Source organism: Miniopterus natalensis, chromosome 15 (assembly GCF_054644295.1).
Source record: "Miniopterus natalensis isolate mMinNat1 chromosome 15, mMinNat1.hap1, whole genome shotgun sequence".
In the NCBI taxonomy this organism is placed as follows: Eukaryota; Metazoa; Chordata; class Mammalia; order Chiroptera; family Miniopteridae; genus Miniopterus; species Miniopterus natalensis.
The window spans coordinates 32,978,680-33,001,773 of record NC_142095.1 but is presented as its reverse complement, the minus strand read 5'-3'; the positions used below and the strand labels follow the sequence as shown (position 1 = coordinate 33,001,773).

Here is a 23,094-nt window from a genome sequence, read left to right as displayed (position 1 = left end):
CCGAACCCACAACCCCGGTGCATCGGGAGGACCCTCCAACCCAGTTACCCGGGCAGGGCCCAGCTTCCGTTTTGAGGCCATCTTCTAGCCCGCAAACCATACCCCTGATACATTTCTCCGCCAACCTACAGGGTTCCAGGCCTCTGAATTCCATTTTACCGTAGACAAGCCCTTTCACACGCCAACAGCCCTCTGAACCTCCCCAAACCCAGTCCCTTCTTTCGGACCCACACCTTCCATCCAGTCCCGCTCCTTTACCTTTCCCAAGCTCCTTCCCTTTCCTTCAGCCACGCCCCGCTATTCCTAACCCGGTCCCGCCCTTCCGTCCAGTCCCGCCCCTTTACTTTCCCAAGCCCCGCCCCTCGCCTTGAAGCCTCGTTTCGTTTTTCCCAGGTCTATCCTCTCTTCCAGTCCCAGCTCCACCTTCCAGGCCCATCCACAGCCCCGCCCTTTCTTTCCTGAGGCCCACTCTTAGGGTTAGCCCCAGTCCTTGCCCCGGTTCAGTCCCCGTTCTCCTTGCTAGGACTCACTTTATATATGACCCCGCCCACTCCGCAAAACCCCGCCCCATAGACTGATTTATTCTCTTCCAGCCCCGCCCCTACCCATAAATCTAGGCCTTTCTTAGGCTCAAGCCCGCGTCCCTCTTGCTCCCGGCCCTGCCCCCAGCCCCGCCCCATGGCTCCGGCACCGCCTCGTTGCCTTCCTCCGAGACCAAGGCCAGGTCTCTGCCGCAGCCGCGGCGCCAGCAGCCGGGAGGGAGAAGGGAGGGAGGAGACAGAGGGGGAAGGGAGAAGGGCGGGCTCCTTATGCCCAGCCCCGCGCTAATGTTCGTGGCCGCAGATTCGCCACATACGGCCTGACCACTCCGGATCCCGGGTATCGCGATTTCAGTCTCCATAAACTCAACTCTAAGATGGAGGTGCCAGATAAACTCTATAGGGTGTTCAGGGGCCCTTACGAGTCCCAGAGAATGGTCTCTCGAGCCTCGGCTGGCGGGCGGGGATCTGTGGCGAAAGTGCAGCTAGGCAGCGCCGCGGCACCACGTTTACCCTGCGCAGACGCCGTCGCTGCCGCTGCTGCCGCCGCCGCTGTCCCTGCCTTTGCCGCCACCGTCTCTGCCGCCGCCGTCCCAGCGCTGCCTCCGGGAGCCTCCATTGTTCCGGCGGCGCCGGGTCCTGAGGCCGGGCAACTTAGGGGCTCTCGAAACAGGAGGCAGCCGACAGAGTTGAGATACCGGGACGCCGGCGGGACCTGGAGCGGCGGGGGTCAGCGCGGGAATCCCGGGGAGCCGAGGCCAGAGCGTGGGGCGACAGGGGGCCGGGGTGGCGAGGTCTGAGGTCTCCAGAGTTGGGGCTCTCCCTCCCCGGCCCGTCTTTCCCCGCCAGGTGGGGTCGGAGCCCCGGCGGGCGGCCCCGGCAATGAGCCCGGACTCGAGGTGGCCGGTGAGTGCGGGCCAGGGACCAGGGCGGGAGTGGCTAACGGGGAAGGGGTTGAGTACTTTTGTGGGGCGCGCACTAAGCTGCCCTGCCCAGGTGCCCCTCGGGCCCCTCTAGCCAGGAGAACTGACAGTGCCTTCGCTCCCAGCAGGAATCCCAGGGCAACATTGTATCCTTCGGGGCTACTAGGGTCAGCTGCAGGAGGGGAGCCTTGATTAACTTGTTACACTTCGACAAAAGGGAAACGTCGCCGCATCCGGGAGACGGCTGCGGGCACCGCCTGGGCCCGGCTTGATCCCTTCGGCTCCCGCCCCCTACTTCCTCCAGCCCCCTGAGCTCCGCCGCCATACCCCTGGGCCTGGAGCCATACCCACGGGCTTTCAGATCTAAGTTTTCGACTCCCTTCTCTGTGCCTCTCTGCCACTGAGTCCCAGCGGGACATCTGCCCGGGGTTCTGTGCTACTTCTGAAGCGTGGGAGCCAGGGCAGCAGAGCTGCAGCGTTCACTAGGGACCTATCATTGAAAGAGGAGAGCTTATTTGTGCTTCCGATTGGTCTGTGTTTAAAGACACAGAAGCAGGTAGGAAGTAGAAGGGAGCTGGAGTTGAACTAGTAGTTTTACTGATGTGGAAGTTGGGTGCTTTGACAGAGAAAGGCTGAAGCAGACTCCTTCTTGGTTAAGCTGCAGGAGGATAGATGCCTAGAGGGGTCCCTGTTTGTCAGAGAGCTCAGGGTGGCACTGCCTGGAATGGTGCCAAGCCCCTAGCTGAATTGTTAAACTCAACTAAGCCTGGAGAAACTGGGGTGGTCTCTAAGCTGGGCTTCCTGGGGGCTGGTGCCATCTGCTGTCTCCATCCACCTAGGAACACGAGAGGAGAAAGGGAGGGCCCTGAGGACCAGCATGGAGTTGAGTGTGCCTGGATTGTCTTGTTCCTGTTTGTACCCTTAGGGCTTGGTATCACTGTTAGGGCCAGGACATAGACTTCCCCTAAAAGACCTCAGAAATTAACTAATTCTTTCTATAATCCCCTGATTTCTCCTGGATACCAGGACTAAATCATTGCTACCCATTCAAGCTTCTACATGGGCTTATACTAGCCTTCATCCATTTCTCTCAGCTCCAGATTTGGTGATCCCTAATTCAGCTATTCATTCAACAAGTTATTCATTCATTTGCCAAAAACAGTGTTCACTACATTCCAAGTACTGGGGATATCGAGGTGGGTAGGCTCTGGTGTCTGCATTGCACAGCTCCCAGTATAGTGGGAGGAGACAAAGAGGTGAAAATGGAATGCTATGAAAACACATTTCCCCATAGAAGAGACAAAGAAATAACAGAAGTGACATTTGATCTGGGTTTTGAAGAATGAGTAGGAGCTCACCAATCAGAGAGGATGGAAGGCATCCCAAATAGAGATCATCTTGCAGGAATGAGAGGCTATAACTTTCAGGAAATGGCAAGTTGCCTTGAATAGACAGAAGCACAGTTGTAACTGGTGAAAAGAAGAGTCTGGAAAGGAGGACTACAGCTGTACAATGAAAGAAGCATTTGAATGTCAACACAGGGGATTTGGATATTATCCTGAAGTAAGTAGGGAGCATCAGAAAGCTTTTAATCATAGATTGAAATGGCTGTTGCTACTTGGTAAAAAGATCATTCTGGCCACGTTAGGCGACATTGGGCTAGAAGAGTTGAAGCATAGGGCAGGATAACCAGGCAAGAGATGGTGAGGCCCAGACTATGGCCATGGTGTAGAGGAGATGGCATTTGCAGATACTGTAGAGGGGGGCTGACCAGGATCCTTGAAGAGAGGGAGGTTTGGAGGGAGTAGAGTGGGTGGCCAAGAACTCTTCCTAGGCCTATCCTAACTTATCTGTACATTCTAGATGTGACAGCATGGGGGTGGACTTTGATGTGAAGACTTTCTGCCACAACTTGCGGGCGACTAAGCCACCATATGAATGCCCCGTGGAGACTTGCCGCAAGGTCTACAAGAGCTACAGTGGTATCGAGTACCACCTGTACCATTATGACCACGACAACCCACCACCCCCGCAGCAGACTCCACTCCGTAAGCACAAGAAGAAGGGGCGCCAGTCACGCCCAACCAACAAGCAGTCACCCAGCCCCTCAGAGGTATCACAGTCACCAGGCCGTGAGGTGATGAGCTACGCACAGGCCCAGCGCATGGTGGAGGTGGACCTGCACGGCCGCGTCCATCGCATCAGCATCTTTGACAACCTGGATGTGGTGTCAGAGGATGAGGAGGCCCCTGAGGAGGCCCCTGAGAATGGCAGCAACAAAGAGAACACCGAGACCCCGGCTGCAACTCCCAAGTCAGGCAAGCATAAGAACAAGGAGAAGCGCAAGGATTCCAACCATCACCACCACCATAATGCTTCTGCCAGCACCACTCCCAAGCTGCCAGAGGTTGTATACCGGGAGTTGGAGCAGGACACCCCTGATGCCCCACCTCGGCCAACTTCCTATTACCGGTAAGGCCACCTCTGCCTCCCAGCTCTGGAACACTGTTCAAGCAGGGCTCAGGAGCCGGAGAGGAGTGACAGGCAGCAGATAGCAAAGTGGCAGGGATAAAGGATAGCAGGAGCACACTGGTCCTATCAGGGCAGTGAGAGGAACGGTACCTCAGCTAAAGATGGTGGCACTTACTATAACTATTCCTTCATATTACTCTCACAGCCCACTCAGGTAGGTATTGTCCTTATTCCACTGATGAGGAAACCACAGTTCAGAAAGGGGGCCAGACTTACTGAAAGTCACATGCCAATAGGTAGCTGAAACATTTATTCAAACCCAGTTTCTTCTGACTCCGAAGCTGCACTATTTCCACTATATCAGAGGATTCCCTTCTGTGGTTCCTGACCCTCTCCATTCCCTGTGTGACGCTGGGAAAGGCATATGGCTTCTGGTGTTCTAGTGACCCCATCTGTAGAGCAGGCTTAATATTCCTCTACTGGTCTAAAGGTAGAAGATGGGACAATGATTTCATAAGGTCCTATAAGCAATTTGTAAATCCTCAGAGGTAATTTTCCTGTTATTTGTTCCGTTATTGTCACCCATCCTTTAGCAGGCTTAAGCAGTATTTCCATCAACTGTATTTTGTGCTTCTCCAATGGCCCTTTTATTTATTTCACTTAACTGTTTCTTGGGACCCCACTTCCTTCTAGAAATTAGTCACAGTGACTTCTAATAAAGTGACAGCACAGGCTAAATTCCTTTAACATGTGTGGTCATAAAATTATATACAGAAAGCCTAGCTGAAGGATGGTACAAAAACCAAGTGTAAAACTTACCTCAGAGTGTTAGTATCCAAGGCAAAGAGGGCATTCTGATGAGTTAGTTAAGGAGCAGTCTTTGGTGTCAACTAATCAGAAGGCTTGATCTCTCAGAAGAACTTAAAAAGGTTTTTATATGAAAGGTTTTTACCAAAAGTGCAGTCCATGTGATGATATACTAAATCTCAAAAAGGCAAATCTCATAAAAGCAAATCTGTGGGAACCCAAGTAATTTGGTTCATTATGTCACTTTCTTTCTCTCCTGTTCACATGTTAGCCAGTCTCCTTCCTCTCTCCCATTCTTTCATCTCTCTAACCCAGCTCCACCTCCTTCTGGCTTTCCACTGTCTCTTTTTCTTTAGCACTGACTATCATGTCCACCACCCCCAACACAGAGACCCATTTGGAGCCTTCCTTCCCTTCTAATGACTCCCTCCTAATGGTGCTCTTTCCTCTGATAGGCAGCTCAGCCCAGCTCATTCTGCTCCTTTTCTTCCTCCCTCCACTCAGATTCACTCTTTCCTCCTGGAGATCAGGTCTGTTCTCCAGGGCAGCAGTTCTCAGCTGGTGCATTGCCATCAGTTGGGAGGTATGACACGTGTAATTTATTACTATTGTTAGCAAAACTGCCCAAGTTTTGGAAGTTATTTGCTTTTTATATAAATTTGAGAAGATTTGAGATCATCGAATAACACCACTTTCTCTTGCTTGCATCTGATATGCTTTCTTGATGGGGAGGGGGAGGATGAAGTGTCAGCTGGTGTGCCAGGAATTGTACATGGCATGCAGCCTACCTTATCTGTACTGTAGCCTGTAATCTGGGTGCACTGTTGAAGTGTGTTATGCATCATAATGTCATGGCAGAGAAAGTTTTAGAGCTGTTTTCAAGGTCTGGAAGGGGCCATGTGATTCACACTAGTCTTCATCAGCCACACTCTTTTTCACGGATGAAGATGGTGTAGTCACCTTAGGAAAGAGATAAGGGGCTAAGGAATAAGCTGCTTCCTATAGACATAGCATTTTAGTCTCTCTTCCTTTCCACCCTGAAAATACCTTTCCAATTAACAACACTGAGAACCTATTTCTGTGTGGTAAGTTAGACATGGTTCTTGTCTCTATCCTATAGTGGAGGAGTTCAACACATAAACAGCTATAATACGAGGCAAGGTAGTTGGTCAGGGCTATACAAAAGCTAGTAATAAAGCTAACATTTATTGAGTACTGGTACTGGTATTGCCAGGTACTGTTCCTAAGTATTTATTTCTGTTAACTCATTCAATGCTACGATAGCTATATGAAATAGGTTCATGTTAGCATCACCATTTTAAGATGAGGAAATGTAGTCCCAGGGAGGTTAGCTCACTTGCCTGCTATCAGATTTTTATTTTGATTTCTTTCAGAACCAGGGTTTAAATTTAGGTTAGTTAGAAGCCAAAACCTCGTTCTTTCTATTGTAGCTCCCTGTAGCTTTACAATACTAGAGTCCAGGTGATCAAGAGCATGGTAAGGGTGTGGGGAACCCAGTGAGTGCCTTAGGAGTCTGAATCTTAGCTTTGCTACTTCCTGGTTGTGTGACCTTTCTGTGTTGGGCAATGAATTAACTTCTCAAAGCTTGTGTTTCCTCATCTGCAAAATGAGGGCAATAAGAACATTGACTCTATGGCTGTGGTGAAAATAAATGTAATTTAGCACAATGGCTGGCTCATAGTAAATGCTTAGTAAATCTTAGCTATTCTGATTGTCATCTCCCAGCATTATCCAGAGAACAAAAACAGTATCTATAGTTTGAAGGAGTCCTGAGCTGGTGCTGGTAACAGTTGAGAAGACCCATAGCAGCTCCATTCAGGACACTGCCAGCTGGTGCTAAAACAACTTACATATAATTTGCAAGTGACACTCCCTTCCCCTGACTCTTTGCACCATCATCCAGACCATCCCAGTGGGTCCTAGCTGCCCCATCCTCCTCCCATTAGGAGTCTGGCTGAGTCTGCACCCCAGGGGAGGCAGTGTAGCAGCTAGCACACCAGGTTTGGAGTCAGCAGACCTAATTTACATCCCAGCTCTACCACTTTCTCACAAACCTATATTTCCTTTTCTGCAAAACAGGAATGATTACAGGATCTATAGTACCTGGTGTTAAGGTAAGGATAGAATGAGACAACATATGTCAAAGTATAGGCCTGGCGTAGAGTAAGTGCTTGGCAAATGTAACACATTGTCTTTAAGGGAGGGAAATCTCAACCATGTGATGCTGAGCTGCCTGTGTGCACTGCAGGTACATTGAGAAGTCAGCAGAGGAGCTGGATGAGGAGGTAGAGTATGACATGGATGAAGAAGACTACATCTGGCTTGATATCATGAACGAGCGACGGAAGACAGAGGGTGTGAGTCCTATCCCACAGGAGATCTTTGAGTACTTAATGGACCGGCTAGAGAAGGAGTCCTACTTTGAGAGCCACAATAAAGGTGACCCCAATGCATTAGTGGATGAGGATGCCGTGTGCTGTATCTGCAATGATGGCGAATGCCAGAACAGCAATGTCATCCTCTTCTGTGACATGTGTAACCTGGCTGTGCACCAGGAGTGCTATGGCGTCCCCTATATCCCTGAGGGCCAGTGGCTGTGCCGCCGCTGCCTACAATCACCCTCTCGTGCTGTGGACTGTGCCCTGTGCCCCAATAAGGGTGGTGCCTTTAAGCAGACAGATGATGGACGCTGGGCCCATGTAGTGTGTGCCCTGTGGATCCCTGAAGTCTGCTTCGCCAACACAGTCTTCCTGGAGCCAATTGACAGCATCGAGCACATCCCGCCAGCTCGCTGGAAGCTAACCTGCTACATTTGCAAACAGCGGGGCTCAGGAGCCTGCATCCAGTGCCACAAGGCCAACTGCTACACAGCCTTCCACGTGACATGTGCCCAGCAGGCCGGCCTTTACATGAAGATGGAGCCTGTGCGGGAGACAGGTGCCAATGGCACCTCCTTCAGTGTCCGCAAAACAGCCTACTGTGACATCCATACACCCCCAGGTTCGGCCCGCCGCCTGCCTGCCCTGTCCCACAGTGAGGGGGAGGAGGAGGAGGAGGAGGAGGAGGATGAGGGTAAGAGTTGGAGTTCAGAGAAGGTCAAGAAGGCCAAGGCCAAGTCCCGGATCAAGATGAAGAAGGCACGGAAGATCTTGGCAGAGAAGAGGGCAGCAGCACCTGTGGTGTCAGTGCCCTGCATCCCGCCACACAGGTATGCAAGGAGCAGTGGGCAGGCTGGTGAAGAAAGAACAAACCTTCCTGGAGACTGACAGCCCCTTGAGTGAAGTGACAGGGTTGGGTTATCTTCTTCCTGTCAGGAGCTGTGTAGAAGTTTTTAAAAAATCCAAAAGAGATTAGCTATGGCAGATCACATGACTTTTACATTAGGAGCCAGAAACTTCAAATTTTATCTGGCAGACCTAACAAATTTTAAACTGCCCTTCACTTTGATGGTGTGGTTTAAGTTAGGAAGAAAGAGCATGTAATAGCTACCAGCTGCAATAGAAGACATAGTCTGACTCTGAATGGAGAAATGGAATGAAAAAGGGGGAAAGAAATGCTTCAGGAGTCGCAAAGTAGTTACTGCTACCATTGAGTCCAAATGAGGACTGTGATCAGTTATTTTTAACTCTCTTATGTTACCTAGTCAGTTTTCTGTAGTTACTGCTATACTTTATCTTAGAACCTTACAAGGCTCAGTCTGAATTGGGTATCCCAGGGTCAAATAGTACTCTGGGCTGTAGTGACAAGAGCAGTCTTAGGAGCCAAACTCCCTAACCCCCTGGCGAACACGGTTAGGGATCTGGATTAGTGCTGGGAGCTTGGCTTCCTGTCTGCTGAGTTGCCATTGATGGCACTGTTTGTTCTTTGCCTTAAGCCCAGTATCATAAGCTTTTTTGACAGTAGACTTATTCCCTATTCAACTCCATTCAGGAACTCTCACTAGCCAGAGACCCTTGTTTTACTTAAGAAAATTTGTTCTCCTGCTTCCCAGGCTCAGTAAAATCACCAACCGCCTCACCATCCAGAGGAAGAGCCAGTTCATGCAGAGGCTGCACAGCTACTGGACACTGAAGCGGCAGTCACGGAATGGGGTCCCGTTGTTACGTCGCCTGCAGACACACTTGCAGTCTCAGAGGAACTGTGAACAAGTTGGGGTACCGTGTCATATTCCCTATGGGCTCTGGGACCTAGGGCCAGGGGATAAGGATAGAAGTCTGTAACTATAGCATCTAGTGTGTGAGGGCTTAGGCTGTTTCATTTTTTTAAGCTAGCCCTCAAACCAGGCTCAGAAATAAATCCTTACAAATTATCCACTTGTAGAAGGGTACTATTCCTATGTGTTTATTCTTTTACTCAACAAGTGTATACCAAGCATTGGCACAAGGGACACCTAGGTTGAGGAGCTCCCACTTGAGCTGGCGAACCTGCCAGTAAGTTCCTTTGCCCCCTCCTTTGGCTTTACCTACCTTTAACCCGAGTTTCCTGGGCTATCCTACACTCTGGCCTTTCCTCTGGCTCCCTCATCATCTTCTGACCACCTTTTTGCTTTTACAGAGAGATTCTGAGGATAAGAACTGGGCCCTCAAAGAACAGCTCAAGTCCTGGCAGCGGCTCCGGCATGACCTAGAGCGAGCTCGGCTGCTGGTGGAGCTGATCCGCAAGCGGGAGAAACTCAAAAGGGAGACGGTGAGTGCTCCTGGGCCAGCTCTGTTTTATAGAGGAGAAAACATATCTGGAAAAAGGAAAGCATGTGTTGTCTAGCCAGCAAGCAACAGGGCTGATGTTGCAGTCAGGTCTCCTGATGCTTAGTGTGCTCTCTGGCCCACTGGAAACAGAATATCACAAGAGAGTGTGAATGGAACTCTTAAGGTGATACAGGTAGCTAGTGCTATAAGTTCAATCAAGGAAGGGAAAGGCCAGAGTAGTTGGGGAGTTTCACTGGGTGTGGCCTTATAGAAGATAGACCCGAGTGAGTACACCCAGCTGTTGGGGGTGGGAAGAAAGGCAAATTCCCACACCAGCTTCAACCATTTCCTCAGACCTCTCTGCCAAGGGACAGGCTTGGGCCTGACTGATTGGGCCTTTATGTGTGTCAGATCAAGGTCCAGCAGATCGCCATGGAGATGCAGCTGACCCCTTTCCTCATCCTCCTTCGCAAAACCTTAGAGCAGCTCCAAGAGAAGGACACAGGCAACATCTTCAGCGAGCCGGTCCCTCTGTCTGAGGTAACCGAATTGGACGAAGTAAGAATCCCTTCCCCTCACTCCACCTTCTTTCTGTTCCTCTCCTAGTTGGACCCCTGCTGCAGGTCTGGGCCAGGGACTAGGAGGGGACCTTGAAGAGGGGCTGGTGGCTCTGGGGCTCCAGGATGAACTGGAGCCACATGCATCACCTGGACTCTGTCTTGTCCCTGTCATACCCCAAGGGCCCAGAATGGGAGGCAATCTGCACTCCCTCCCCAGAGGCAGGGACTGAGTCTGCCAAATGAATAATCCCAGGGCAGGAAGACACTTTCGGGGTGCTGAACCCTAAAACGGAGACTTTAGAAGGCTCAGCACCTAAAGAACCAGCTCTGAAGTCCTAGGTCCTGACTGGCAGACTCTTCTCTCTAAAAGGTATAAAATGAGAGTCCTGAGGCAGCAGCCTCCTTATAAGTCTTAATGATAAGCAAAAAGAGCTATAGGAATGCAAGGTGGTATTATTTCCAGAGGACACCCCTAGCTATTTTCTTATTGAAGCCTCATATGGCTCTAGGAGGTGGATTTGGCAGTAATTTTATCACTGTTTTCCAGGCCAGGAAAAGAAGGCCCAGAGAGGTTAAGAGACTTGCCAAGGTCACACAGCTTGTGACTGGTAAAGTCAAGACTGAATCCAGCTCTCCTTTCCCCTGTGCTATATGCCTACCTCTAACTGTGGTGGGAGGAGGTTGCTGGATGCATTTCAGGGGGTGGTGTTAGGAGCAGGGGTTCAGGGGGAATAAGAAGCATATCTCCACTTAGCCACACCTACCCTGTTCTCTCAGGTACCTGACTACCTAGACCACATCAAAAAGCCCATGGACTTTTTCACCATGAAGCAGAACTTGGAAGCTTACCGCTACCTGAACTTTGATGATTTTGAAGAGGACTTCAACCTCATCGTCAGCAACTGCCTCAAGTATAACGCCAAGGACACCATCTTCTACCGGGCAGCGGTGCGGCTCCGTGAGCAGGGTGGTGCTGTGCTCCGCCAGGCCCGGCGCCAGGCAGAAAAAATGGGCATCGACTTTGAGACGGGCATGCATATTCCCCACAGCCTGGCTGGAGACGAGGCCCCACACCACACTGAAGATGGTGGGTGATGAGTCACACACACGTAGAGACCAATGCTAGGGATGAACACTTTCCAAAAGTCCCCTCCTCGGAACAGGCAGTGTAGGCAGGAAGCAGTTAGGCTGAGTAGTAGCAAGCTATCCCTGGGAAGCCAGACTGGGTGAATGGATAGCAATGTCAGTTCACATCTTGGTGCTGCTATTTTATGGCTGTTCCTGGTGAGCAGCTGAGGGGAAGAGTGGGTTTCTTACTGCCTGTCCAGATTTAAGGGGCCCAGAGAGCTGCCCTGAGTCTGACCTTTATCCCCCACCCCCACCCCTAGCAGCAGAGGAAGAGCGGCTGGTCCTGCTGGAGAACCAGAAGCACCTGCCAGTGGAAGAGCAGCTGAAGTTGTTGCTGGAAAGGCTGGATGAAGTGAATGCCAGCAAGCAGAGCGTGGGCCGCTCACGGCGTGCAAAGATGATCAAGAAAGAGATGACAGCATTGCGGCGGAAACTTGCCCACCAGCGGGAAACTGGAAGGGATGGGCCTGAGCGCCATGGCCCTTCCAGCCGGGGCAGCCTGACACCCCACCCAGCAGCTTGTGACAAGGATGGGCAGACGGACAGTGCCGCTGAGGAGAGCAGCAGCCAGGAGACAAGCAAAGGTCTGAACCCCAAAGCAAGGTGGACCCCAAAGCAAATCAGACTTTGACTCTGCAGCACACACTCAGCCCCTGCCATCCCCAAGGCAGAGGTCTTTCCTGCAGTTAGCTGTACTTTCTCCCTCATTCCCCAATCAGGGGCCTTTTAGCTGCCTTTCTGGCTATTTGTGTAAGAGACACTGTTCCCAATTCCATGACCTCCAATCATCTCCTCAACAATAGCTGGAGTAATGCCCAGGGTACACACAGGGCGTACCCTGGACATCTACCCTTCCCACATCAGGCCCCTCACCAACTCTCCTTCTTTCTTTCTCTGCTCCAGGCCTGGGTCCCAACATGTCCTCAACCCCCGCACATGAGGTGGGCAGGAGAACCTCAGTTCTGTTCTCCAAAAAGAACCCGAAGACAGCTGGACCGCCCAAGAGGCCGGGCCGGCCCCCCAAAAACCGGGAGAGCCAGATGACCCCCAGCCACGGAGGCAGTCCTGTGGGGCCCCCCCAGCTTAACATCATGGGCTCCCTGCGTCAGCGCAAGCGGGGTAGGAGCCCCCGGCCCAGTTCGAGCTCAGACAGCGACAGTGATAAATCCACAGAAGACCCCCCATTGGGTGAGCCTCACCATCACCCAGTCCCCCAAGAGAGTGAGCAAAGCTGCCATCCTTCCCAACATAACATCCACCTATCCCTTCATTTGCCCATAATATCTCAGAACTAGAAGGGCCCTTAGGAATCATTTAAATCAACCCCTTCATTTTCAGATAGGGAAACTGAAACCCAAAGACACTGATCCAGCTAGATTCCCATCCAGACCCCACTCCATTGTATCACTTCACCTTTTCTTTTCTCATCCTCCTTGGTGATTGCCTGCCCTTTAAGCCATTTGTGTCCTAAGGTCTGTAACTGCCAAGGGAAGTATAAGGGGTGGGGCAGGGCTGTGGCCAACTGTGGTGGACACCGCCCAGAGCTAACTCTGCTGGCCAAAGTTGGAGGAATTTTCCAGCACAGAAGGGGAAGCCAGGCTCTAAGTACCTCTTACCCCCATGCCATCTCTGATCTATATCTTCCTAACCGATTCCTTCCTTCCTCCCCCTCCCCCAACCAAGACTTACCAGCCAATGGCTTCAGCAGTGGAAACCAGCCAGTGAAGAAGAGTTTCTTGGTATATCGTAATGACTGCAGCCTTCCCCGGAGCAGCTCAGACTCTGAGTCCAGCAGCAGTAGCAGCAGCAGTGCTGCCTCAGACCGGACCAGGTACTGGGCCTCCAGATCAAGGCCTGCCTCTGGGATGCCCTTCTGGGTTTCCCTAGGGGAAGTGGGGTGGCAGCCATCTCAGCCTAGATTAAGATGGCTCAAATCCAAGGTTCTCTGCAAAATAAATGGAATAGATGAGAATATCACCATAGTGGAACGGAAGGAAACATACTGGGTTCGGCTGGTGTTTTAGAGCAGAGGGTGTAAGCTGATGCCTTGTGGCTTGGATTTGGCCTACAGACATATTTTGTTTGGCTAGCATGGTGTTTTTTTAAAAAATGAATCCAGAAATACCACATAAAATTCCCAGTTTCTGTATTTTTAAAAATTAGATCTGGCACATCTGGCCAGTATTGCTTTTAGACAGGGCATATGCTCATCACCACCACTGCTAAATCCAGCCCACATCAGTCCAATCACTGCCAAGCCACTGAGAGCATTTGGATTTGAAAATCTTTAAGTAGCTTCTGCTTTCCAAAAGATGCTGGGCATTTAAAGAAGGACACCCACCATGCCATTCTCCACTCTTCTCCTTTGAGCTGAGCTCCCCTTGTCTTATCTACAGCACAACACCCTCAAAACAAGGCAGAGGCAAGCCCTCCTTCTCTCGGGGCACATTCCCAGAGGACAGCAGTGAAGATACCTCAGGCACTGAGAACGAGGCCTACTCCGTGGGCACTGGCCGCGGCGTGGGCCACAGCAGTAAGTACCCTCCCCCAAGGCCAGGGATGCTGGGGGCCCAGTATCTGGGCCTTGCCAGCCCCCTGTCTGCTGATCTCCCCCCTCTCTCCCATTCCTGTGAAGTGGTAAGGAAGAGTCTGGGCCGGGGAGCTGCCTGGCTGTCAGAGGATGAGGACTCCCCGCTGGATGCTCTGGACCTGGTGTGGGCCAAATGCCGAGGGTATCCATCGTACCCAGCTCTGGTAGGCCTTCTGCCTTTCTTGTCATATCCCTGGTGTGTCCACTCCAGAATGCAGACTCACAATTAGATTTTTCCTACTCTCTGCTAAGCTGCAGAGTACGTGGGTCTTTGGCAGGTAGAGGTCCCCGATTAGTTTTTCCATATCTCGCTTTTCCCGCCCTTTACTCCTTGGGCTCTGAAATAGTTCAGCATAGGTAGAAGGTCAGCATTGCAGCCCTAGTTAGCATGATAACCTTTCCATGTCCCTACTTCAAAGGAGTCTCCAAGTTTTTGGATAGAGTTAGCCTTGGAGAAGAAGGGGACTGAACCAAACCAAGGTCTTATTATTCCTTCAGATCATTGATCCAAAGATGCCCCGGGAAGGCATGTTCCACCATGGAGTTCCCATTCCTGTGCCCCCACTAGAGGTGCTGAAACTTGGGGAGCAGATGACCCAGGAAGCCCGAGAGCATCTCTACCTCGTCCTCTTCTTTGACAACAAGCGAACCTGGTAAGGGAGGAGGGGAGCATGTGGTGACTCACAGCCACAAATGCAACCCTGGAAATGGGGGCAGGCTGCCAGGAAATTCTAGCAACAAACAGTCTGGGCTGTCACAAATCAGTGGGGGAGGGACTTAGGTTTTTAAGGAAAAGGTTGTGTTGACCATGAGTCTGAGCAGCTGAGTGGGCAGCAGCTGACAAACAACTGTGGCTAGAAAACAAAGGACCTTCAGTAACTGACAAATATGAGAGTGGCTCCCCACCCAGACTCAGGTGATTTCTAGACTTAGTTTTCCCACCTCTGCCTCCATGGTGACAAGATGAGGGTAAAGCAAACATAAAGTCAGACTCTGAATCCCTCTCCTGTCTTGTTTACATATGTAATCTTTTTGTTAATTTTCTGCAGAGGATTTTTAATGTCAGTAAAGTCTTCCTGGAGCCTATGGGTAAGGGTGCCTATTTCAGGTTAGGTCATGGCTCCTCCTTTTTACACGCATAACAACCCTGCGGTTACCCCTCAGTATGACAGTTGACTGGGTTCTTTCATCACTGTGAGCTGTTATTTGAGAGCAGGGACTATGTCCCTTGGTCTCTGTAACCCCATTGCCCACTAGAGCCTGGTTCTCCAACGTGTTTTTCAATGAATAGAGTGAGGAAGACTGGTGCTTATTGCTCTCCCAGAGATGACTTATTTGATCTTCGTTTGTCTTGTAGGCAGTGGCTGCCTAGGACTAAGCTGGTTCCTCTAGGTGTGAACCAGGACCTTGACAAGGAGAAGATGCTGGAGGGCCGCAAGTCTAACATCCGCAAGTCAGTGCAGATTGCCTACCATAGGGCTCTGCAGCACCGCAGCAAGGTCCAGGGCGAGCAGAGCAGCGAGACCAGTGATAGTGACTGATACTGCCCAGCACAGCTCAACCTACAGTGCCCTGCCACCTCTCTCCCCTTTGCTCACTGTCCTGGAGTGGCACCGGCCTCTGCACTGACTCATTCCTGGTCTTGGGGCCAGTCTCAGGGGAAGCTGGGTGGGGGAGGTCCCTCCTGCCCTGAGTGCAGCTGGACTGTACAGAACACTCCAGGGGCCCATGGTAACTCTGTGCAAAGAGAGGGGAGGTCCCATTGGCCAGAAAGCTCCAGAGACCTCACAGCACTGTAGTGCATGGTGGTGGGCCAAGGTTAGGACACTGCATAAAACAGGCCATCCCACCACCTCTGCCTGCTCGTGCCAGGAAAATCCATAACTGCCTGGTGGCCTGAGGCCCATGCAGGTGATGAGGTGAATGGGCATCTGCCCAGCCTAACAGTGGGGTTGATGTCTGTCCAGCCTGGAAGAGGGGCACTAGGTGACCCCCTCCCCTGCTGTTGTAAATACTGTAATTAGTGGAGAATTTAAATTATTCTCATTTGTAACTGCGTTTCCGGGTCGCGCCAGAGTCATTTGGTACTAAAAAGACTGGGGCCTGTCCCCTCTTCCCTTCTTCCCATAGATTCCCCCACCTTTCAAACTGGTTTGTATTTATTTCAAAAGAAGAAAATATATTGATTCTTAGAAAATAAATTCTGTTTGGAATTCTTGGTTCTTGGCTTCTGCCAGAGCAAAGGGAGGTTCTGTCCCCCAGGGATGGCAAGTAATTGGGCCCAAGTGGTTGCTGGCTGCTCTGCATATTGCATTTGTAAGACGACAGCAAAGATAATATGACAGCTCTCATCTCCCATGCACTTACTGAGTGGCAGTACCTGTGCTGAGCTCCTTTAGATACAATTTCATGTAATCTTTGCATTAACAATAGGGAAGGTTAATAATAAGGTGGTTATCTCCACAAAGACACAGGTTTAGAAAAATTAAGTAACTTGCCTAAGTTCTTACAACTAGGAAGATGCAGAGCTAGGATCTGAATTCAGGTGTTTATCTGCAATTTGACCAGTATGCTGAACTGCTGGAGGAAGTCTACCGTCCATTCTTTCATGAACTTGAGATGTTTCAAATTCTTCACCAGTAGGATAGTCCAAGTGCTTGAGTCACTAGAGTTGTGACCTTCTCCTTAATTGGGGACAGAGCAGGAATGCAGATGGTTTCTATTGCTCTTCAGTCATTCCCAACACTGGCACCTTTTTTTCCAATTCAAACATTCATTGATGGAATGCCTTCCAAGTGGTAGGCACCTGTGGGGTGGTGTGCCAATGGATGACACGATCACAGGAACTAGTAGGAGGGTTTTGGAGCTACTGAGGAGTGGAACAGAGACAACAGCATGCCTGATGATACCAAATTCCTGGTACTCCCTGCTAGATAATGTGAGTGGGGCACAAAGATAAATCAGTTGCAAATCTTGCCCTTAAGGAATCTGTAGTGTAATCATACAGCAACCAAAAATCACTGCTAGAATGTAAAAATGTTGCCTGGATTGCCCAGCCAGGCGTGGCTCAGCAGTTGAGCCTCGACCTAGTTTCCAGGATACCGGGGACTCCATCCCCAGTCAGGCGCATGCGGGAGGCCGCCGACCAATGACAACTCTCATCATTGATGTCTCTCTCTCCCTTCCAATCTCTGAAATCAATAAAGATATATTTAAAAAATTTTTTAAGTCGCCCAGATAAAAGAGCAGGTCTCCTAAATTTTTGTGACTTTCTCCAAGAGAATAAATTACATCTTTCCTGGGCTAAGGCAGCCGGCCCTGGCAACCAGGCTAGGCACACTGGCTGCCTCGGCCACACACTTGTGCTTGCACTCTGAGTTGCCTCTCCCAGTTCCAGAGAAAGCCCCTACACAGGCCGCATTTGGCTCGGCAGTGTGAGATGGTGGAGCGCTGAAGGAAAGGAGAGACGAGGGAGCAGCGATGGCAGGCTACAGGAGAGGCGGGGCGATCTGAGGAGTCAGGCCTCCAAGCGAAGTCTGTGAGGAGGCCTAAGACCCGCGGGCGCGAAGACAGAATCCTCAGGAGACAGACGCTGTGGAGACTCTTCCCAGGGGCTCGGTGGGCTGGAGCTGTGTTCGGATCCGGATCCTATTCTCAGTGAGGAGGGGTTCATCGGAGGAGGATTGAGGTGAGCAAATAGCAGACTGGAGAGGCTCGGTGCAGAAAGGCTCTCTGAAGATGGCGGGGGATAGGATTTGGTTGTACGGGTCTGCAAGTCTGAGGACATCAGGCAGCGAGGACAGGAGCCTGAGGGCGCACTGTGCGCCCGGTCGGTGGGGACACGCTGCCATGCGGAAGAAAGGCCCAGAGCGAGCCGGCAGCGCGCCCAGCGCGCGCTAACCGCTGAGGCGCGTCGGGAAGGCCCACCTTTTCGCCGCCACACCAGTTCTCATTGGCGCCTCTTATTTCCCCACGGATTGGCTACCTCTGGATCCAATAAACCGGACATGAGCCCTACTTCCGGTAAGAGCGACGTCAGCCCCCGGAAAAGCCGGAAGAGTGCGCTTGCGCGCGTTTCGCAAACTAGCTGCAGCTTATGGGTAGAGGGGTGAGCAAGGTGGGGACTTGGGAGGGTGGGAGGTTTAGGACGGAAGAAGGTGGGACAGAGTGGAAGGGGCAGGGCTTTGTTGGGTTGTAGGGGGCGGGGCCTGCAGGGAGTGGAGGAATTAAAACAGGCGGACCTTAGATAAACATTCAGAGGCGAGGATTTGGTGGGCGGGGCCTTCGTGTTCCTGGACTCTTGGTGGGCGTGGTCTGTTGCCAGTAGATCTGGTTCTGAGTGGGCGGGGCCACTTTGGGGCGGAGCCTGATGTGGAAATATTAGCCTGCTCCCTTTTGCCCGGTAGCATGGGGCATCGAACTCTATCCTCCGTCCCGGCCCTATGGGCCTCCATCCCCTGTCCACGCTCTGAGCTGCGCCTGGACTTGGTTCTGGCTTCCGGACAATCCTTCCGGTGAGTGACCCTGGCCTGGAGTGCAAAGGACTGTTGGATGTGATGGAAGAAACCTCAGGGTACGAAAGAGGAAACCGAGGCACGGTGGAGAACCTGTTACCTTTTTTTTTTTTTTGATAGCCGGGTGATTGTTGGAAGGGTGGAAAAATAGTTACTTTTGTAAAGAAGCCTGTGCAGTGTTGTTGTGAGGATCAAATGATGTAAAAGAAAGCACTTTTCAATTCATAAATAAGTTTTGTATATGGAGAGGTTGTAGGATGGGAGGGCCCCAAAGGGTGCAGGATGGGAAACTGAGTACTAGGGCTGCCCTGTGCCTGGGGTCTCAGGTGGAGGGAGCAAAACCCTGCGCATTGGAGTGGCGTGCTGGCCGACCAGGTATGGACACTGACCCAGACTGAGGAGCAGCTCTACTGCACTGTGTACCGAGGAGAAAAGGGCCAGATTGGCAGGCCCACACCAGAAGAGCTAAAGGCCCTGCGCCAGTACTTCCAGCTGGATGTCAGCCTGGCGCAATTGTATCGCCATTGGAGTTCCGTGGACCCGCACTTCCAAAAGGTAGCTCAGAAATTCCAAGGTGAGTACAGGGCCTGGGACAGGGGTTTGGTTAGGGTTCTTGTAGTTTGGTTAGGTGACTGAGTTTCACCATCTGTAAAATGGGGATTATATCTACCTCATAGGATTTTATGAGGATTAAATGAACTAATACATGTAAATTGTTTAGAATAGTGCCTAACACATAGTAGTTATTATTACTATTATGATTGTCTTGCTGATCACCATCGTGGAGTGACAAGGATACTGACCCAAATTCTGGATGTGTGACCTGGGGCAGGTCACATCATGCTGTAAATATTACAGAGGATCTACTATGTGACTGGGAATATAGCAGTGAGCAAAATGGACACAAATCCCCACCCTTATAGTGCTTATATTGTGGCTTCTTTATCTGTGGGATGGGATAATGACCCAGATCTCACAAGATGCTGTGAGGAATGAGAACTCTGGTGTTGCTTTCTTTAACAATGTTGTCTCTCATTCCCCTGGGAGCCTAGGTGCCTAGGAACTGAGGGTTGAGAGGAGGCCACACCCTACAGCAGGTGCTTCTCCTACTCCCTGCCTTTCTGATCCTCAGGTGTTCGGCTCCTACAACAGGACCCCATTGAGTGCCTTTTCTCCTTCATCTGTTCCTCCAACAACAACATTGCCCGCATAACTGGCATGGTGGAGAGGCTCTGCCAGGCCTTCGGACCTCAGCTCATCCAGCTCGATGATGTCACCTACCATGGCTTCCCCAGCCTGCAGGCACTGGCTGGTGAGTAGGTGGGTGCCTGCCCCAAGGCCCAGCAACAGCTTTTAGGGTCTGTTTAGTTGTCCCCTGGCTCCCATCTCCCATTTCAAAGTTTCCTGCCTTCCCAAAGACTTCCCTCATCCAGAATCACCCTACCTGTTTCTATCAGCGCCAGTCACACCTCACCCTCCCCATCTGTCCCTGAAATGTCAGCACCTCACTACTCTGCTTTTTGCCCCTTGGGTTCAATGCTTCGTCAGGAAAACATCCATATGCAGCGTACAGTAGTTTGGGGTTAAATGCACATACGTTCTTTTTTTTAAGAGAAAGCTTATTTAGAAAGTCACAAAGGTAGAAGTGAGCTGTAGAAGAAATGGGTTCAGGAAACAAGTTACAGAGGCAAAAGAATGGCCCTTGGAACTTAGACTAAGGGGGTGAGGAAAGGCACTGGTGTGCTCCATAGAGAGAGCCACTACACACGCTTTCTAGAAACAGACTGCCTGAGTCTGAATCCCAACTTTGGCACTTATTTAGCCTCCCTGCGCCTCTGTTTCTGTATCTGCCAGATGGGATAATAACCTATCGGAGTTGTCACAAGGGTTGAGTAAAGGAATACACATACTGTACCTAGCACTTTGTTTGGCATATTGGGGAAATATGGAGAAAATTCAAGTTGCTGTCTCTATATTGAATACAACAATTTTGTATCCAAGAACACATGTATTCTTCACAGCAGCCTTGTGAGGCAAGTTTTTACTGAGACAGGTATCTCAGTTGGCAGTTGGTGAGGACCAAGCTAGGGAAAGTGCTTAGGGAATGCATAGTAAGGAGACAGCCTGCCTGGAGGAAAGAGATGTTTGTGGTGCTTAGAAACCCAGTCTTGGGCCTTAGCTCCCAGCTTAGCAGTCATAAGACCTCAAGAAATTCATTCACCTCTTCAGGCTTCTCTTAACTTGTTTGTAGGATGGTAAAAACAATTCCTATCTAGAAGGGTGTGAGGGATGAGTGAAGCAATTGTGAAGCAGGTTTAGAGCACAGGAGCTGGTGTCCCAGACCCAGGTGCAGATTCCATCTCCACCGTGTCCTTTCTTGAGCAAGTCACTTTACCTCTTCTAAGCCCTCATTTTCTCCATCTGTGAAATAGGAAAACAACAGTACTATCATCAGGGTCCTTGAGAAAAGTAAGTGTGATAATGTAGTTAAAGCACTTTGCCTGTATTTGAGACCCAGCCCTTGATCATAGAAGCTATTGCTATTATGACTATTATTTTAGATCATGGGTGTGAACAACCCTTTGGAAAGGTTAAGAAACTCAATTGGGGAGTTCCTCCAGGGCAGCAAGTTCTTTTGAGTCCCTGCTCTAGTGCCCAACGCATAGTAGGTGCTCGGAAAACATTTGTAGAGGGGTAGAACCCAGGCCTTAACCCTGTCCTTTGCACATGCAAGTGTCCTGGGGTCTCCCAGAGGGTGGTGAGGTGGGAGAAGGGTGCTTAGGGAAAGCATTCCTGTGGGTTGGAGGGCTCACACTAGCATGAGGACATAAAGGATTTGAGTATGTCTGACTCGTGTCTCCCCCCCACCCACCCCCAGGGCCAGAGGTGGAGGCTAAGCTCAGGAAGCTGGGCCTTGGGTACCGTGCCCGCTACGTGAATGCCAGTGCCCGAGCCATCCTTGAAGAACAGGGCGGGCTGCCCTGGCTGCAGCAGCTGCGTAAGGTCCCCTATGAAGAGGCCCACAAGGCCCTCTGCACCCTGCCTGGGGTGGGCACCAAGGTGAGGCTCCAGGGGGATAGGAGCTACCCTCACTACCCATGTAGAGAGAAACAGAGTAGGAGACAAGACAGACCTGAGAGCTGGGTGCAGGCTCAGCTTCTGGAGGCAGAGCAGGAAGGAGAAAGGATACAAGCAGATATTTTATTAGAGAAAATGCAAAAAGGGTACAAAGGACATTGCCCTTTGAATGCATTTGTTACAAAGGCCATTTGTTCAGGTGCATATATACACTGCTATATATATACACAGAAATTTCTGGAAGGAATCACAGGAAACTTAGTAGTGGTTACCTTTGGGAAGACACATAGATATTTCTACTTTTCATTTTATTCTTCTCTTGAAATTATATGTACTTATAAAACTTTTTGTTTAATTTCAACAAGATAATTGAGAATCTGGCATTTATTGTTTTCGTCTGTATACTTCTCTGTAGTTTTTGTTTAAAGAACTTTTTTTTTAATGGGCTCTGAACTGCACTCTAACATTAAACCTTTGTTCTGCCTCTTCTTAGCCAGGTAACTTGGGCCAAGCCACTTCACCTTTCAGAACCTCAGTTTTCTTATCTGCAAAGTGAATAGAGTACCAGCTTCTTCCCAGGTTATGAGAACTTGGCCTACATAATGTTCATGCAGTAGCACTCTCATCACAGCTATATTTAAAATTATTAATAGATGGTATTGATTGAGAATATAGAATAATAGTAACCTCAGAGTGGAGGAGAAAGTATACCTGGCTTTTGGGCTAGAAACAGGATGCTGCCTGGATCCTACCATTCCTCCTCTGAGGCTCGCTCACTCTGTCTCTGTCAAAGGTGGCCGACTGTATCTGTTTGATGGCCCTAGACAAGCCCCAGGCCGTTCCCGTGGATGTCCATGTGTGGCAGATCGCTCAACGTGACTACAGCTGGCACCCCACAACAACCCAGGCCAAGGGTCCAAGCCCCCAGGCCAACAAGGAACTAGGTAAGGAGAGAGGGAGATGCCAGGGCAGGTGGTAGAAACTTCTCACACCTCTCTGTAATACCCTGTCCCTGTGGATGGGGAATGCGAGGGGCCAATTTGTTTTGCCTCATTGCGTCTGACTTAGGAAACTTTTTCCGGAGCCTTTGGGGACCTTATGCTGGCTGGGCCCAAGCAGTGAGTATACCTAGGCTTCCTCTCCTCCTCCAGCCCAGACCCCATAGGACTTCTCCCCAAGCCCTGACCCAGGGGACTCTTCTACTGTTGATGCCCCAGGTGACTCTAAAGGATTCTCTACCCTCCATCTCCAGCCCCGACTCTAGTGGACTTGTGTTGCTCTGGCCCTGCTCCCCAGGAGTTCTATGTCTCCCCACAGTACCACCAGCCCCACCGGCGCTGAACCCAGTGTACCCTGTCCCCACACAGACTCTTCCCCCTGCCCCCAGGTGCTGTTCAGTGCTGACCTGCGTCAACCCCACCAAGAAGCATCAGCAAAGCGCAGAAAGAGATCCACAGGGCCCGAAGTCTAGGTGGAGGGCACAGGACAAAGGGATTCTCCCAGTACCTTTCACCTCCATTCCCTGTGCTCTCCGCCATCCAGCCTCATGTTGGGAAGGGGGCTCCTTGCAACTACCTCAGGGGCGAGGCGCCCTCAAATCAAGCAGTTTGCACAACAGTGTGGGGTGGGGGTTGTATGGGGAGACAAAGCTACCTATGGTTTCACCCTCTTCCCTTTATTACAAGAAGGAACAATAAAATAGAAACATTTGTATGGAAAACGCAGTGGAGGGGTGGTAGGGAAGGGGTCGGGGGTGAAGCCAGGTAGCCCCAGTTTA

At 50.8% G+C, this 23,094-nt stretch overlaps 2 protein-coding genes across 9 annotated transcripts; both read left to right on the top strand.

Annotated features, from left to right (window-relative positions):
- Nucleotides 1-1,300: 1,300 nt before the first annotated feature.
- On the top strand, nt 1,301-15,926 carry BRPF1 (bromodomain and PHD finger containing 1). Of its 7 annotated transcripts, none has more exons than XM_016209956.2 (14): nt 1,301-1,445; nt 3,326-3,934; nt 7,011-7,970; nt 8,754-8,916; nt 9,317-9,448; nt 9,859-9,987; nt 10,785-11,094; nt 11,399-11,719; nt 12,039-12,323; nt 12,819-12,966; nt 13,532-13,668; nt 13,771-13,889; nt 14,224-14,378; nt 15,083-15,926. In XM_016209956.2, exons 2-14 carry the CDS (start codon nt 3,336-3,338, stop codon nt 15,264-15,266), a joined length of 3,642 nt encoding a protein of 1,213 aa, XP_016065442.1. In that variant the 5' UTR covers nt 1,301-1,445; nt 3,326-3,335; the 3' UTR covers nt 15,267-15,926. The 7 variants fall into 7 exon arrangements, with proteins under 7 accessions (XP_016065442.1, XP_016065441.1, XP_016065445.1 ...); XM_016209955.2 differs by having other exon boundaries at nt 9,859-10,005; XM_016209959.2 differs by lacking the exon at nt 12,039-12,323.
- A 1,554-nt stretch (nt 15,927-17,480) lies between these two features.
- On the top strand, nt 17,481-23,085 carry OGG1 (8-oxoguanine DNA glycosylase). Of its 2 annotated transcripts, XM_016209950.2 has the most exons (8): nt 17,481-17,833; nt 18,132-18,239; nt 18,566-18,813; nt 19,372-19,551; nt 21,118-21,299; nt 22,111-22,261; nt 22,386-22,435; nt 22,705-22,864. In XM_016209950.2, the coding sequence occupies exons 1-8, from the start codon at nt 17,733-17,735 to the stop codon at nt 22,786-22,788; spliced, it is 1,104 nt and encodes a 367-aa protein (XP_016065436.2). In that variant the 5' UTR covers nt 17,481-17,732; the 3' UTR covers nt 22,789-22,864. The 2 variants fall into 2 exon arrangements, with proteins under 2 accessions (XP_016065436.2, XP_016065435.2); XM_016209949.2 differs by having other exon boundaries at nt 22,386-23,085.
- The last annotated feature ends 9 nt before the right edge of the window (nt 23,086-23,094 follow it).